Source organism: Fonsecaea pedrosoi (assembly GCF_000835455.1).
Source record: "Fonsecaea pedrosoi CBS 271.37 unplaced genomic scaffold supercont1.9, whole genome shotgun sequence".
Lineage (NCBI taxonomy): Eukaryota > Fungi > Ascomycota > Eurotiomycetes > Chaetothyriales > Herpotrichiellaceae > Fonsecaea > Fonsecaea pedrosoi.
This window is the reverse complement of record NW_013550607.1, coordinates 45,927-61,459: the sequence shown is the minus strand read 5'-3', so window position 1 is coordinate 61,459 and position 15,533 is coordinate 45,927. Positions and strand designations below refer to the sequence as shown.

General features: G+C 52.8%; 9 protein-coding genes across 9 annotated transcripts; 4 read left to right on the top strand and 5 right to left on the bottom strand.

Annotated features, from left to right (window-relative positions):
• Positions 1 to 324: 324 nt before the first annotated feature.
• Positions 325 to 1,293, top strand: Z517_12129 (uncharacterized protein; the record flags this gene model as incomplete). Its single annotated transcript, XM_013422543.1, has 1 exon — positions 325 to 1,293. The coding sequence occupies one exon, from the start codon at positions 325 to 327 to the stop codon at positions 1,291 to 1,293; it is 969 nt and encodes a 322-aa protein (XP_013277997.1).
• Positions 1,294 to 1,408: 115 nt separating this feature from the next.
• Positions 1,409 to 1,949, bottom strand: Z517_12128 (uncharacterized protein; the record flags this gene model as incomplete). Its single annotated transcript, XM_013422542.1, has 2 exons — positions 1,409 to 1,529; positions 1,696 to 1,949. 2 exons carry the CDS (start codon positions 1,947 to 1,949, stop codon positions 1,409 to 1,411), a joined length of 375 nt encoding a protein of 124 aa, XP_013277996.1.
• A 320-nt stretch (positions 1,950 to 2,269) lies between these two features.
• Positions 2,270 to 2,617, top strand: Z517_12127 (uncharacterized protein; the record flags this gene model as incomplete). Its single annotated transcript, XM_013422541.1, has 1 exon — positions 2,270 to 2,617. The coding sequence occupies one exon, from the start codon at positions 2,270 to 2,272 to the stop codon at positions 2,615 to 2,617; it is 348 nt and encodes a 115-aa protein (XP_013277995.1).
• A 1,346-nt stretch (positions 2,618 to 3,963) lies between these two features.
• Z517_12126 (uncharacterized protein) lies at positions 3,964 to 4,785 on the top strand (the record flags this gene model as incomplete). The annotated part of the gene is made up of 1 exon (XM_013422540.1): positions 3,964 to 4,785. The coding sequence occupies one exon, from the start codon at positions 3,964 to 3,966 to the stop codon at positions 4,783 to 4,785; it is 822 nt and encodes a 273-aa protein (XP_013277994.1).
• A 91-nt stretch (positions 4,786 to 4,876) lies between these two features.
• Z517_12125 (uncharacterized protein) lies at positions 4,877 to 5,727 on the bottom strand (the record flags this gene model as incomplete). The annotated part of the gene is made up of 2 exons (XM_013422539.1): positions 4,877 to 5,084; positions 5,159 to 5,727. 2 exons carry the CDS (start codon positions 5,725 to 5,727, stop codon positions 4,877 to 4,879), a joined length of 777 nt encoding a protein of 258 aa, XP_013277993.1.
• Positions 5,728 to 6,546: 819 nt separating this feature from the next.
• Positions 6,547 to 8,427, top strand: Z517_12124 (uncharacterized protein; the record flags this gene model as incomplete). Its single annotated transcript, XM_013422538.1, has 5 exons — positions 6,547 to 6,649; positions 6,724 to 6,806; positions 6,874 to 7,766; positions 7,852 to 7,892; positions 7,952 to 8,427. The coding sequence occupies 5 exons, from the start codon at positions 6,547 to 6,549 to the stop codon at positions 8,425 to 8,427; spliced, it is 1,596 nt and encodes a 531-aa protein (XP_013277992.1).
• A 615-nt stretch (positions 8,428 to 9,042) lies between these two features.
• Z517_12123 (ATP-dependent RNA helicase fal1) lies at positions 9,043 to 10,352 on the bottom strand (the record flags this gene model as incomplete). Its single annotated transcript, XM_013422537.1, has 3 exons — positions 9,043 to 9,956; positions 10,005 to 10,259; positions 10,322 to 10,352. 3 exons carry the CDS (start codon positions 10,350 to 10,352, stop codon positions 9,043 to 9,045), a joined length of 1,200 nt encoding a protein of 399 aa, XP_013277991.1.
• A 973-nt stretch (positions 10,353 to 11,325) lies between these two features.
• Z517_12122 (uncharacterized protein) lies at positions 11,326 to 12,933 on the bottom strand (the record flags this gene model as incomplete). Its single annotated transcript, XM_013422536.1, has 2 exons — positions 11,326 to 12,836; positions 12,909 to 12,933. 2 exons carry the CDS (start codon positions 12,931 to 12,933, stop codon positions 11,326 to 11,328), a joined length of 1,536 nt encoding a protein of 511 aa, XP_013277990.1.
• Positions 12,934 to 13,465: 532 nt separating this feature from the next.
• Z517_12121 (uncharacterized protein) lies at positions 13,466 to 15,394 on the bottom strand (the record flags this gene model as incomplete). Its single annotated transcript, XM_013422535.1, has 1 exon — positions 13,466 to 15,394. The coding sequence occupies one exon, from the start codon at positions 15,392 to 15,394 to the stop codon at positions 13,466 to 13,468; it is 1,929 nt and encodes a 642-aa protein (XP_013277989.1).
• Positions 15,395 to 15,533: the final 139 nt, after the last annotated feature.

Here is a 15,533-nt window from a genome sequence, read left to right as displayed (position 1 = left end):
GTGATTTCCCGGCATGCTGGATTGCTGCTCTCTGCAAGGTACGGCTCTAGTGGCTGTTTGATGACATAGAACATGGCCTCATTCGTGTTCATGACCTGCCACATTCGACCTCGTCGAAGATGTCACGTAAATACCTCTAACCCTTGACCGCATGTTCGTGATCAAAGGTGCAATACTCATCCTCGGACAGTTTACTATATAATCGATGCCCTCCTCATCACCAGATGTAGAGATGGAAGACTCAGCAGTAACCCTTCGGGCGTGATATCCAGCCACACGCTCCATTTTTCTGCAGGACAGGAAGTATCGAGGAAGTTGTCCATCATGTTCAAACATACGGTTGCGAAGCTCTCCCACCTTCTTTGGGTTTTACCCCTCCTCACACTTGGCCAGCAAGCTCCCCTAGGGCTACCATATACCGTGAGCAATGTCACTCTCCCCAATGGCATCCAGATGTTCTATCGAGAAGCTGGCCCTCCCAACGCCACGACCCTCCTGCTCCTACACGGCTTCCCTTCGTCGTCTCACCAGTTTCGAAACTTCATCCCGATCCTGGCTGCACACAACTACCACGTCATCGCCCCCGACTACCCTGGCTTCGGCTTCACGGTGGTGCCCGACTCGTTGAACTTCACATACAATTTCGAGACTCTGACCCAGACCGTCGCTTCGTTTCTCGATGCAAAGAACATCACGACCTTTGTTCCTTACATGCACGACTATGGGGGACCGATCGGCTTCCGACTCGCCCTGCAGCGGCCTCAGTCCATCCTGGCCTTCATCTCGCAGAATGCCAACGCCTATATCGAAGGGTTTGGAGCCACCTTTTGGCCCCCAATCTTTGCCCTCTGGAACGCGACCACACCCTCACAATTCCAGGCTGCAGCGACCCCGATTAACGACACCGCATTGACCCTGGCGGGGTTCAAGTCGCAGTACACCATCGGCAGTGCTCACCCGGAAAGCATCGAGCCTGAGTCATACTGGCTGGACTTCTCCCTGATGGACGAGCAAGTCGGAAATCGGGATATTCAGATCGACCTGCTCGCCGACTACGGCTCCAACGTGCCTCTGTACCCACAGTTCCAGGCGTATTTCCGCCAGAAGCAGCCCAAGCTTCTGGCAGCGTGGGGTAAGAACGATATCGTCTTCATTCCCCCTGGGGCCCAGGCCTTCAAGAAGGACCTGCCCAACGCCGACGTCGTTTTGCTGGATGCAGGCCATTTCCTGCTCGAAACTAACCTGGCGCAGATGTCGGGCATTGTGTTGGACTTTTTGAAGAAGAGTCTCTAGCTAGCTAGGTAGGCTACTTTGGAAGGTCTGATGAGTTGGTGAGGAAGTGAGTGAAGGACACATGGCTAGCACAGTGTGGATCAGTTGGGATTGTCAATACAGGAAGTAGTATCGTTCACATGAGAGTATGGGATGCGTCGTTTGAGACTGCAGAATCCATGATTTGGTGCCGTCTTCCGCGGTGTACACACGTGCTCTTTTGCAAGGCTTCACCAAAGTGTCCCGAATGGTGTCCGCTAGGGAACATGTAAATATGCTTGACCGAGCCGTTCCTCACGAGGCGATGGAGTTTGTCCCATCCGTCTGCAACCATGACATGTTTATGGCCATCTGTCAATTGTGGAAGAGACACAACGATGTACGTGTGTTTTACGCCTGTGGTAAGGCAGGGGTGACACTTACCTGGCTAACCATGGCTTTGACTCGAAGATCCACGATGGTAATCGGTAATTGAAAGCGCATAGGCTCCGTTGTAGCTGGCGCCCTAGACAATCGGAGCACTGCAAGGCCGGGGTCGCCGCCCGTCTAGGCAGACCGTCGCTCGTGCCGAGATTGCGATTGTCATAGACCAGTGCGCAGACCGGAATGCTCGTGGTAAATTCCTCAGCGAAGACGTCGATGCCCATCTCTTTGACGGCGCCGAAGCCATGGCACATGACGATACGATAGCCCGGTCGGGGCGCAACAAGGACGCGAATTCAACGCAGCCAGTGTCACAGTCGTGACTGAGCCGAACCGATCAAAGAACATGTAGCTTTGTAGCGATTGAAAGGCACATAATTCTTACTCTAATGTCGCAGCTTTACAACTATCCGTGGAGACTGCAGCGCTGCCCGTGTCATCTCAACGGACAGGCAAGATCTCTAATACACAGCGTCCATCAGCCCAGAGGGCAGAGCCCCAAGCAGGTCAGCGTCTCTCTTCCATTGTATACACCAACAAGATAGCCACAGTACAGCTCTCAGTTCACTCGCATATGTCCCCAGGTCTGGCTCTTCATCCGAATCGGCTCGGTCAAAAGTCCCGCATCGATCTGGGGCAGTCCAAGCTTGAAGCTGCTCTCACCATCACTCCGCTCCGAGAGCCTCTCACAGAGGTAAGCCACAGCGAAGGGAGTGCCGATTGCTTGAATGATCCACCGATAGATAAACCGATGCGTGCCGTGGGCGCTATTTTGAAGCGATCGTGGCTCTGGGTGGTAGCATCGACGGACTGGGACACGGACGAATGCCAAGGTGGGAGTCTTGTGGAGGAGAGCACGAGTGCAAACGCAGTTCATGTTGCTGACGATATTGATGATATCACCGTGGAACGATTGTCCTGAAATATGGAGGATTCGGCGCAGCAGCTGTGTCTGGGTTGTCTAGATATGTTTGTATGTGATTGTGCCGTATCTCTTATAGCCCAATTGAACAACCCTCGGGGGCTGCTCGACCCCTCATCCCACTTGGCATGTGGTCCACAGAAGTGGAGAAGTTGCAATGATGATGACAAGCTTTGTCGATAATTATCTTCCCGATATCATCATCCCTACTGGGAAAGTGCTCAGCACGCGCACGTCTAAGGCAATAGCTAGCCTTGTGCTCTCCAGGTGCGATCTGACATCCACCCAGCCCACATACTGAACCAGGGGGACGTTGAGATTGGTGATCAACATATACTGCGCGTATTGCCTAGATCTCCCTCCTTGAGCCACGCCCTTTCTCTCGTTGCATACTCACTCATTGACCCCAAGGCGATGGAGAGTGCGTCATCCGACCTGCAAAGTCGCCTTCCTCTGTTCTCATCGCCGAAAAAGAGGGACAAAATTCCCGTAGCGAAGTCCGTGCCGGCGTATCTCCAGGTGGAAACCAAAAGTTGCAGTCAGTCAAGGTACCCTTATCACACACGAGTCGTGGAGACGATATTTACGGGCCTGTCAGTGGTAGCGTGCATGCCGCAAAAGACCGGTGGCGTTAGAGGGGTTCGAGGCTCAGCGTGGTGTAAGTGGTATTGTACTGCCGAATTGGGTAATTCAGAGAACTCGTATCTTCCTGCATGAGGCTCGTCTTTGATCCATCACTTGCTTCAGGCAACCACCACCAGTGCACCACGTCATGAACAATATCAATCTCTGAGCCCGCCTCAGAAAGACATTGATCGCTGTCCCCTTGCTGGTGATTATTAACGACGAAAAACGGGCTCCGGGGTCATCCAAGATGGGATGGACTTCTAGCTCCTCTGGTTGGCTTACTCTCCGTCCTATCCAGTGTGTATGGCTAGTTGATAGTTGCCAGCGCCCTTTGGCAGACATGGCGGGATTGCTACCCCTTGCACCATTGCCCTCGCCCACGTTCTCTCTACCCACTTCAGATTCGAATGCAGAATCTTGCATCGTCTCTCTTTACACACCGCAAGCGTCTTACATATGCCAGTTCTACTTTGAAAACCAGGACGGACACCGGATTTTTCCCCTGGCCAATTGGGCCTTTCTTGTGAACCGGGACAAAAGGCGTGGAAAAGAATTCTCAGTCGCGTCTCCAGTATAAAGCTCCAGTCCCTTATCATGGCCGGACTTTCGAGTATAGATGATAGGAAACCACCAGTTTGAGCTGGCATCAGTGCTTTTACTTTGTGTCAATACGACGAGTCCGGAGACAAATCAATTGGGCACCCGTCCACCTCCAAAAAATGTCTATGACTACAATTCCTGCTCCTCTGGTTGGAAAAGTGGCCTTGGTTACGGGCGGCTCACGAGGCATTGGCCGTGGCATCGCGATCCATTTCGCGAGAAAGGGCATTTCAAAGATTGCCATTACTTATGCTGAGAACCCATCGGCCGCGGAGGAGACCCTCGCAGCGATTGGCAAAGTCGACCCGAGTATTGTCGCCAGAGCGATCCGAGCGGATGTCCTGTCGTCGACATTTGCCTCCGACCTGGTACCTCAGGTGCTGGAGAACCTCTCTACCCAAACCCTCGACATCATCGTGTGTAACGCAGCGTATGTCAACCCCAAGATTGTGGCCCCCATCGCCACGGCGACCAAGGAGCTGTTCGACAATCTCATGACGGGCAACGCGTGGGCTCCTGTCCAGCTGTTCCTGACGGCCTTACCCGTCATTTCTCGAGGCGGCCGCGTCATTATGATCGGCAGCACCGCCTCCAAGTCGCCGAATGCAGACCCTGCGGTTTGTTATGGCGCGTCCAAGGCCGCCCTGGACAGCTTCACCCGGAGCCTCGCTCTGATGTACTCGGCCCAGCACGGCATCACCATCAACTCGGTGTCGGTGGGGCCGGTCATGACGGATTTGCTCAGAATACCTTTGGAACAGGGGATACTCCCCGATGGCTACATCCCGAGCCTGTCGAGCAGAAACACGGCGGAAAAGAGGATGGGGGAGGTGGACGACATCGCTGGCATTGTTGGGTTTCTCGCAAGCGAGGAGAGCAGGTGGATCAATGGGAACAATGTGCCCGCGAATGGGGGAGCTCTTCTCGAGGCGCAGGGATAGAAGTCAGTATTACGCCAGGCTACAAAGATAAATGCTGGTTGATGACTGGCGACATGCCCGAAAGGTGCCAGAGTCAGGAATTGTTTTCTATCTAGCAGGCAACACCGCCGTCTGCAGAGAATACAGCTCCTGTAGTAAAGCTTGAATCGTCGCTCAGAACAAAACAAATTGTCTTTGCCATGTCTTGTGCTGTTCCGAGTCGCTGGAGAGGCAGGGTCTTGTAGGTATTTGTGACCGGTCGCTCTGAGGAGCCACCATCGGATAGCAGCCTGTCCAGCATGGGTGTCTCTATAGGGCCACTTTGGAAAGAACACTGTTAGCCTGGGGAGTCGGACATGACAGAAGTCTACGAGGGCCACATAACGTCACTTACGGAGCAAGAGCATTGACTCGAATGCCGCGCTCGCCGACTTCCTTGGCTGCAGTTCTCGTCAAACCAACGACACCGTGCTTACTGGTCGAGTAGGCGGCGATGCCAGGACGACCGATGACGCCAGCCATACTCGCAACATTGAGGATCGAGGCACCCCGGTCCATAGCACGGAGTTCAGCGCGAAGGCAGTAAAAGAGACCCGTGAGGTTGATCTTCATGATAAAGTCCCAGTGGTCGTTGCTGATATCGACAATGTTGGAAAAGACCTTGCCGCCCGGCTTTGTCTCGACGCCCGCGATGTTGGCGGCGCCATCCAGACGGCCAAACTCCTTGACTGTTTCGGCAATCCACGCATCAACCTGTTCCGAATTGGAGACGTCGACTCGTTTTCCTATTACCTTGACCCCTTTGGCCTGTATCTGGTCTACCACCTTTTTCAAGGCATCCTCGTTGACATCACACAGTGACAGTCCAGCAGCGCCTCTCGCGGCACATTCGAGGGCCGTGGCTGCCCCGATACCCGATGCTGCACCGGTAATTGCGATGACTTTTCCTTGGAGCTGCGCCATTGTGGCTTGGGGATGGAACAGTTCGGACTTGTTGTTTTCACGAGAGGGCCGGAGGTGAGAATCTGGCGATTTCCTTTTCTGCCTTTGAACGATACAAAGGATCGAGAGCAAGGTAAATCTCTTTAAATTTCTTATGAGAAGCTGAATGAGGGGATTCCCAACCGAGGTCTGTCAGCATCTCGGAGATGATTCTCCGCATCACCAGGCTGGCCCTCAGCCTTAAGCTCCCGAACAGCGTGATAGGCAATGAATCCCAGTAACTCAGGTCTCTTGCTTCCCACCTGGATAGTTCAGTGCAATCTTGGACTTTCAAGGGCTAGAGGAAGAGGCTTATGCACCTACCCCGCTACATGTTCATGGTCAGTATCCGTGTGGGGGGTAAATCCGACGTAAATTATAGAGCTAAGACAGAATGGATAGGGCGGCCTTGGGGTATAGCCTCCCAGAGCCAGGGTCTAGGCATGAACCTTGATCGTGGGACCGGCTATCATTGGGGGAAGTGGTTGAGATGAGATTGTGGCGGAGTTGGCGAAGTTGGTAACCAGTGGACTTTACCCCAGTCTTGGCTCTCGACAACACCAAAAGCGCCTCATGTTTCACTGGAGTCAGTCCTCAGATCTGCCTGCTTGCCCATATATATCAAGTCGGTCTCGCCTCTCATAACTTTCTCTCTCCCGACTGCTCTTTCCAAGATCATCCGTGCATCGAGGCAACAGCCATCTTGCTCTTCTGACCGAAAAGGCAATCGTCCTCAAAGACCTTGAATTGATATTCTGCTCTACCTGGAAGCCCCGTCCTCTTCTCGCGCTCATAAAATCCATGGCACTGGGAACCATCCTGCTAGGGCTGGGCGGGCTGCTCGTTGCCCTGCTACTCTACGCATTTCTCTTCATCGGACGCCGCGAAAAGGGTCTGCCACCTGGTATGTGGATATGCATCGTGATACCAAGTTGCTGCGAGTGGTGTGTACTCATCAGTGTGTGCCCTCATGAATAGGTCCCCCCACTGCCCCGATCATTGGAAACATTCATCAAATCCCTACCAAGGGTTCTTACCTGACGTTCACTGAATGGTCCAAGGTATGCACACGCTCACCGCTCTGAGATATGCCCTACTGGGGACTAAAATACTGACAAACTTGCACAGAAATATGGCGGCATCTTCTCCCTCAAGCTCGGCCCTGGAACCGCCATTGTCCTCACTTCTCGCCACCTGGTGAAGCAGCTGATTGACAAGAAGTCAAACATCTACAGCGACCGGCCCCACAGCTATGTTTCGCACAATCTCATTACAGGCGGCGACCATGTCCTGATTGCACACTATGGCAAAACATGGCAAAAATACAGAAAAGCAATTCATCAGCACTTCATGGAGTCTATCGTACTGAGGGACCATTTACCCTTGCAGCAAGCCGAAGCAAGTCAGTTGTTGAAAGATTTCCTCGAGCGACCGGATCAGCACATGGACCATCCGAAGCGGTATACCAACAGCATCGCATGCGCCACCATCTGGGGCGTGAGATCCCCTACAGTGGACACTCCACATATGAAACGCCTCTACGAACTCATGGAGAATTGGTCCGTGGTCATGGAACCGGGCAACACCCCTCCCGTCGATATCTTCCCTTTTCTACACTACGTTCCCGAACAGCTTTTTGGGAACTGGCGCTCGCGAGCCAAAGACGTTGGAAATGCGATGAACAATCTGTATAATGATATGTTGACCGGGCTCGAAAAGCGCAGAGAAGCCGTGGGCAGCAAGTATTCATTTATGGACAGAGTCCTTGACCAGAAAGAAAAGCTTGAACTGAACCGACATCAGCTCTATTTCCTGGGCGGCACAATGATGGAGGGCGCAAGTGATACCTCTTCAAGCATCATCATCGCGGCCATACAGGCCTTCACCAAGTGGCCTGAAGTCATGAGGAAAGCGCAGCATGAAATTGACAGTGTCATGGGCGAAGACAGATCTCCTGTGTGGGCTGACTATGCAAAGCTACCGTATGTAGCTGCAACGGTGAAAGAAGCGATGAGATGGAGGTGAGATTTTCTTGCAAGCGCCTGGATGGTGGCGTTCAAGGTTCCTTACCCTGACATAGCTGGTTGGTGCTAACGACGAGTCCAGGCCGGTGGTTCCGTTGGCATTTCCACATGCTGTAGACGAAGGTATGTGGTTCGCTGTGAACAGGGAGGATCATCCATGACTAACCCATTCGGTGCTTTAGACGACTGGGTCGATGGGTACAAAATCCCAAAGGGCTCTGTGATCTTCATCAATGCATGGGGAATGCACCACGACGAGAAGAGATTCCCAAACCCGGACAAATTCGATCCAGATCATTACAAGGGCGTCACGGCGCTTGCTTCGGAACTCGCCCAAGCCTCCAACCCTGACGACAGGGACCATTATGGCTATGGCTCCGGCAGACGACTTTGTCCCGGCATTCATCTCGCGGAGAGGAATTTGTTCCTTGCCATTGCAAAGCTGCTGTGGGCTTTTGAATTTGCGCCTGGAAAAGACAACGATGGAAAACCGATCATGCCGGACACCGATCCGACTACGGGATATAGTGAGGGTTTCTTGGTGTGTGCAAAGCCCTACACTCTGGAGGTCAAGGTGAGATCTGAGGCAAGACGGGAGACTATCCTGAGGGAGTATCAAGAGGCCAAACGGGATGTGTTTTCAGCGTTCGAAAACTAAGGTTAGTGGAAAAAGGAATAGGAAGTACCTGCAAGGTCTCAAAGCATTCGATAATGGCCGGGACGACCGAATGAGATATTAAAGGGTGGTTTCGTTGGTAAAAGATATTAAACATTCTGCAATGGTCTTAGCTGATATTCCGCAAACAAGAGGGGGAGGGAACTTGATACCTTTTTGGCTTCAGCCCATTTCCATCCTCGATGTACCTGATACCGGAAGTAGAAGACCCTGAAAAGTGACCACATCGCCTCTCGACTGTTTGCTTCTGTAAAAGCTCCAATCGCAGCTCGGTTGACCGGACTTTGGCTCTAAGGCCTTGACAACACTGCTCCCGTATGTTGAACTGTATTCCAACTCCAACGGAGTGTCTCCTCGATAATATAATTCCCGCAAATTGGTGAGACCCCTTCCAAACCGAAAAGATTTGCTGGAATATGACGAGCTAGAAAGCTTATGGTTGGTTGGATTTCAGAGAATGTGGGATTAGATGTTGCAGTGAGAACCATGTCATCGCAACGTGAGATGCAGCTGACAAGAGACGCACGCCTCCACAGGGCCGATCCAGTCTGACGATTCTTGGTTCCGTGACAAGCTAGCTCAAGTAAGAAGTGCTCCTTAAGTCAACAAATCGGCAACGTTCATGGGCATCTCATCAATCTGCGTGGAATAGTAAAGCTCGATATCCCGCAGAATGCGGACGTCTTCACTAGTGACGAAGTTGATCGCCACGCCCTTGCGACCGAATCTCCCGCTACGTCCGATTCTGTGGATGTAATTCTCACGATTGCTGGGCAGGTCGTAGTTGATGACAAGACTGACTTGCTGGACGTCGATCCCACGAGCCCAAACGTCGGTACTGATGAGGACTCGACTGTTGCCCTGTCTAAAGTCGGACATGATGCTGTCACGTTCTTTTTGTGGCATCTCGCCGTGCATGCTGCTGACTGTAAAGTTTGCCTCGCGCATCTTGTCGGTAAGCCAATCGACCTTGCGACGAGTGTTGCAGAAAATCACTGCCTGTGTGATGGTAAGCGTGTCGTAGAGGTCGCACAATGTGTCAAATTTCCATTCCTCTTTCTCCACAGCAATGAAATATTGCTTGAGGCCTTCGAGCGTAAGCTCATCACGTTTAACCAGGATGCGGACGGGATCGGTCATGAATTTCGTGGTCATGTCTAAGACATCGTAGGGAAGGGTCGCAGAGACGACCACAACTTGCGTGGCAGGAGGGAGATATCGGTAGACGTCGTAGATCTGTTCTCTGAAGCCGCGATTGAGCAATTCATCTGCTTCGTCCAGGACCAGCATCTTGATGTGTCGTGTGCGGAGATTCCTTCTTCGAATCATGTCTGCCACTCGCCCAGGCGTACCCGACACCACATGTTGTCCATAATCCAGTTTTCTAATGTCTTCACCCACGTTTGTGCCGCCGATACAGGCGTGACATTGTACATTCATGTAGTCTCCGAGGGCCATAATGACGCTTTGGATCTGCGTCGCTAGTTCGCGGGTCGGGGACAAGACTAGAGCTGAGATTTTGTTAGCCAGGTCGTGTATGCCCGGGATCCCATCCATACCTTGTGTCTCACGGACGGAAGTCTCGATGATTTGAAGAATGCTGATGGCAAAGGTCGCGGTTTTGCCTGTGCCTGACTGCGCCTGCGCAATGGTGTCTCTTCCTTTGCAGATCTGCACGATCGCTCGAGACTGAACTGCTGAGGGCGATTCATAGCCGTACGCATAAATTCCACGGAGGAGGTTTTCTTTGAGGTGCATGTCCTCAAAGGTTGGGGCGACTGTCACTTCTTTCGAAGTTGAGAACTCCATGCGCTCTGGTTTGCCCATGTCAGTCGCCAGCCTAATCGCACTGTTCGACAGAAGACGTCGCACTCACCGTCTGCATTTCTGTCGATACCCTCGGCCATTTTGATACGTGCTATGATACAAATTTGGATAATGTTCAAGTGATGTTATTGTAGTGTTCTTGGTTCATTCATTCCCTCAGGTGGCGGAAAGAGATGAAATTCAAGTTATAAGTTCCCTTGGCAGCCTCGCCGAGCAACCAATCACCGGGTCCGCGCATCACTCGCCATGCTTTGCCGCCACCACTCGTATAATATTCCCTGATAATCCTGCATGGTATACAAGTTATAGACTGTCAGGCTATATGCCCCTGCATGCTTCGGTTTTGAGTAGTTAGATTCCCCAATTTTGCTCATGATGCCGAGGACTCCCGGTCTGCTTTTGCTGAGATGGCATATGGAGTCACGTCATCGGCTCTCTCTCTTTTCGCATTGACACCATCACACGTCCTCCTCATAATGCTGCCTCAGTCTTGCCAACCCTCCGTTGTAGCCGCAGGGTGCTTCATCCAGGATCCCATCCTTCTTGATTTCGTGACTTCTCCTTCCTTGCTCATCGTGTATGTGCTGGAGGAGCTCCGGTCACTCCGTAACAGTCATCAATGCACTGTGACGATGTAGAATTGGTTGTCAGTGACGTTCTATATCCTGCCAGTTAGAGGTGGATCGCTCCGGGGCACTTCAATCAGTCCCGAGGGGTTAGATACCTGGCGGATAATGAATCCAACAACTGACGAAGGCGATCACTCGGAAGATGAACGGAGAGATTTTTGTTCTCGACATTTTTTTTGGGATTTGATAAGCCCCGAAGGGCACATGAGCACAGGAGTGCTCAAAAAAGAAAAACAAACAACACTTGTTCTCGTTTCATAAGCCCCGAGGGGCACCGGCAAACCCCAGCAAACCCCACCGCAACCACCCCCTGCTCCCCCTTGCCTCCGTTCCTCCCCTTCCTCCCTGTTCCCCCCTTCCCACACCACCAGGACACCCACCGAGACACACTCACAAGAGCGAGGCCACCGCACACACAACTGCCTCAATGCTGCTCGTCTCGAAGCTGCTCGCGAAGAGCGGCGATCTCTAACTCAGCTCTCTCAAGGAGAGCCTCGCTAGAGTCCGCACGCTCCCTTGCAAGAGCGGCATCGATCTGAGCAGCGAGGTACTCAGCTGTGAGGCGGCGGACCTCGTCTTGGAGCTGTCTAAACCCCTCCTCAGCGTCGACGGCGACCTCCCGCGCCTCTGCCAGGGTCGTCCACAGCTGACCGACCGCACCTAGGATCTCGCCCTCTGCAGAGAGGAGACCCGCGCGGGCGCGGACGGCCGCTGGGTTGCCCCTGACGGCGCCAACTGGGAGATCGCCGTCGAGGACGTCGATCTGGACACGGGCCTCGCTTAAGTGAGCGAGCCCCGCGCGGAGTTGTTCCGCAACCGGGGCGTCAACCTCGTCCAGGTTGACGCGCACCTCATCCTCCTCCTCTTCTTCGCCATCTGAAGACCACATGTCTTCGGGGGCCTGCCATTCCCCGTCCTCTTCAGCCTCCTCTGAGGCGTAGTCGTCGTCGTCGTTGTCGCCCTCTTCTGCACTGGACGAGTTTGAGAGATCTTCAGTAGAGGATGAGCTCAGATGAGCTTGAGACTGTGACGTTTGTAGAGTCTGAGTGGTGGCTGAGTCTTGGTCAACTTGAGACTGTGACGCTGGGAGATCTTGAGTAATGTGTGTGCCCTGATGAACTTGAGTCTGTGACGTTGGAAGAGTATGGGTGGTGTTGGTAGAGTCCTGATCAACTTGTGACTGTGGAGTTGTAAGATCTTGTGCAGAGGATGAGTTCAGACCAACTTGGGCCTGTGATGACGACGACGACGACGATGATGGAAGATCTTGCGCAATGGATGAGTCCTGGTCAACTTGTGACAGTGGTGTTAGAAGAGTCTGAGTGGTGGATGAATTTGGCGCAGGTCGAAATGTGAGCGAATTTGGAAGGCCGCGTCTAAGATTTTCTGCCAGACCTGCAATGTTTCCAAAACCCCAACCTAGCTCATCAGACCAAACAAGTACGGTGCCAGTGACTGGCGTATTTGCTGGGATTGGTAGAGGATTTGGCTGATCTTGTGCTGAGTTTGCTGTCACACCGTGAATGTGGGCAAAACTCCACCCAGGTTCATCAGTCCAGAATGTTGCTGCAGTAGCAGCCTGGTTGTTGACTGGATCAGTGACCTGGTGATCGGATTCAAGCGAGTCGTCCTCTGATGCTGTGGTTGCAAGGTTGGGTTCACTCTCAGGAGAGTCTGTGGTCTGAGGATAGTTGACTAGTGAATTCAAGTTTGTGGTCCCATGAACTCGACGAAGACCAGGTGACGTTTCGGTGAGAGATGTTGGAGTAGGTGTGGTGGTGTTGACAGATTCAGTTGCAAGAAGATCAACTTCTGCACCAGAAGATGAGCTGGGCAGACCAGAGCTCAGGCCAGTGTCTCCAGGTAAGAGAAATCCAACGCTCTGACGACGATGTCGCCGTTCAGAGGAAGATGAAGGAGAATCAGGTGTTGAGCCTGTATATATTTATTGTTAGGCAATGTTGCAAGATAGAAGTTGACGAGAAGATCGTGTGAGTGTGAACTTACCTGCGGATTTGTCTGAAGAAGTCATTTTGACCGGCGCTGACGACGTAATCGGAGAAGTTGTTGGGGTACTGTTAGGGTCTGTTTGTATTGGTCGAGCGACGGTATTGTAAGTTTAGAAGTGCTGCACCGACGAACTTGATGGAGCGCGACGAGTTGAAATGACGATGGTGAAAGAAAGAACGAGGGGAAGTGAGAGGGAGAAGTGTCGACAGGTTTTGTTGTTTTTTTCAACCATCTTTCTGTCGCACCCTCTATAGCACCAAAAACAACGCTAGGCGACTAACTGTGCAGACATTAGTGAGAGCTGCCAAGGAGAGACAGCTGAGATTGTGAGGCCCTGGGTGCAATGTGGTCTTGTCTGGTCGTTGTAGAATGTATGGAGCGTATTGGAAGCATGTTGTATGGACAAGGCTGAAGCAAAGGCGTATCGATCTTACCGGATCAAGCCCGCTGCAGGTCATCGTCTTATTGAAAAATCCCCGTCGTGACAAATCTCCACGTTGTCGTGACAAAACCCATTCCCTGGGTATGTAGTACCATCTTTGAACAAACCCTCCTCACATATTCAACATGCTCAGCTGCCGCCTCATTGGGCTTGCGGCGTGGTCGCCATCCTCGCTGGGCCCAATACCGCTGTCTGTCCCTCCAAGGGGGCTCGAGTCAATGTCTATGTCCCATTTCTCCTCAGCATGGTCGCTGTCTTCATTGTCCCCATCGTCCCAGCCTTTCTGAACTGCGCCTCTGACATTCCATCTCAAAGCCCTTTGTACACTTTCCACCCATTCATTCGTGCCGGTCATGACAGTTGGGAACGGATACTGTGACGCTTCCAGGGTCACATAATCCCCTTGTTTCAGCTCAATCCGTCCCTTCCCATCAAAAGAGCAATAAGCCGACGACCGGGACTTGTGAGGTACAGCAATTCGCAGCGCAAGAGTGTCCGACAGCACCATCGGCCGGAACGAAAGGGTGTGCGGACATATAGGCGTCAACAAGATGGCAGGAATGGATGGATGAATCAGGGACCCTCCAGCAGACAAGGAGTAAGCTGTGGAACCCGTCGGCGTGGAAAAGATACACCCATCTGCTTGCACAATTGTCAGAAGCTCGTCGTCACCGTAAAGCTCTAGATTGGACACGTAAGCTGATGGCCCGCGATCAATCACAAGCTCGTTCAAAACTTCAAACTGCTCGCCTTCCTCGACAGCGCCCTTCACTGCGCCGGGAGACCGATCGGCTCTCCAGACAGTGCATGTAAATCGCATACGAAGGTTGACTCGCATTCCAGCGTCGCCCATAACCCGATCAAGGTGCTCTTTGTATTTGTCGAACTCAAAATTTGTCAAGAACCCCAAGCTTCCCAGTGAAAAGGAGAGCACAGGAGGGACCACTCGCTGGAACAGCCATGAGGTGAACAATACAGTTCCGTCACCTCCCATTGTAAGGACCAGGTCGAACTTTTCCGGCGATGACCAGCACAAATCCGGAGTCCAATACTTCAACATCTTGCTGAACCGAGGTTCCTTCGCCAGCAAACCAGCGGCATCGAATCGCTTCGAATGTCGGAGCTTGGCATCCACATAAACGTTCACGCCCAGCTCGCTCCCATACCGAGGCGTGGAGAGCAGCCATTCAGCAAGCTCACGTGTCAGGTAGACGAGGCTGTTATCTCGAGCCTTTGTCACAATCATGACATTGCGCACAGCGCGTTTCAGGGGTTTGCGCTGCAACTGTTTGGAGACCTCTCTTACGCCTGTGGCAGTCTGCATCAGTCGCGAATGCGAGTAGTCATCGTCCGCAATCTCTTCCAGAACCTTTTGGATGTCCACAACCCCGTCAAATCGCTGGTGGAAGAAACATGGCGATCGAAGAAAACTTGTCGATGTGGGCGAGTTGTTTGACAGCGCGCTGGCTTGAAGGCTTGCCAGGGTGGCTGACAATGATGGTGACCCGGAGCAGCTTCTCTGTTGCTCCAATTCTGCCTCGGTGATGGCCGTCTTGACGGCGTTCGTGGCCAACGGTGCCATATTGGGCCCCGCACTGGGCCGCCGTGAGACCAGAGCCTTCATGATTGTTTGTCTGGGTATGTCTATTGACTTTGGGTTTTTGCGGTGGGTGAGCAACGACTTCGGCAGCAGTAGAGGCTTTGGCACGGGGACTGTAGGGTGATGGGCGATGTACGAGGTTTTCGAAGGATCGTTGGTGGACGCGTTGTCGCTGCTGACGGGTCTCTCGCTCACGGGATAGGGCTCTGCGTGGACCAAACTGCGCACGGCATGCGTTTGGCCGTCGGCGTCAATGGGATCTAAATGTTCGGCATACTGGCGGAGAATGGACTCTCCAACCGACCTTTTGGGTGTGGAGGAGGCCATACCACAAGGGAGCAGGAAGTCAAGATTATCAAGGACAGGAGTCGGCGGAGAAGAGTTGCTGATACTAGTGGCCTCGGAGGTAGTGGGCGAGCACAAGGTGGAGCAGGCGGTCATGTTGGAAAAAAAGACGACCTGCAGGGCAAACGAAGGCAGAAACCGAGCCGGGCGGGAGTAGTGGATCTGGCCAACAGTGGACGATCTGGAGGTTGTGTCACCTCCGGAGTAGTGTTGGGGTGGTGATGGTGATGGGGAG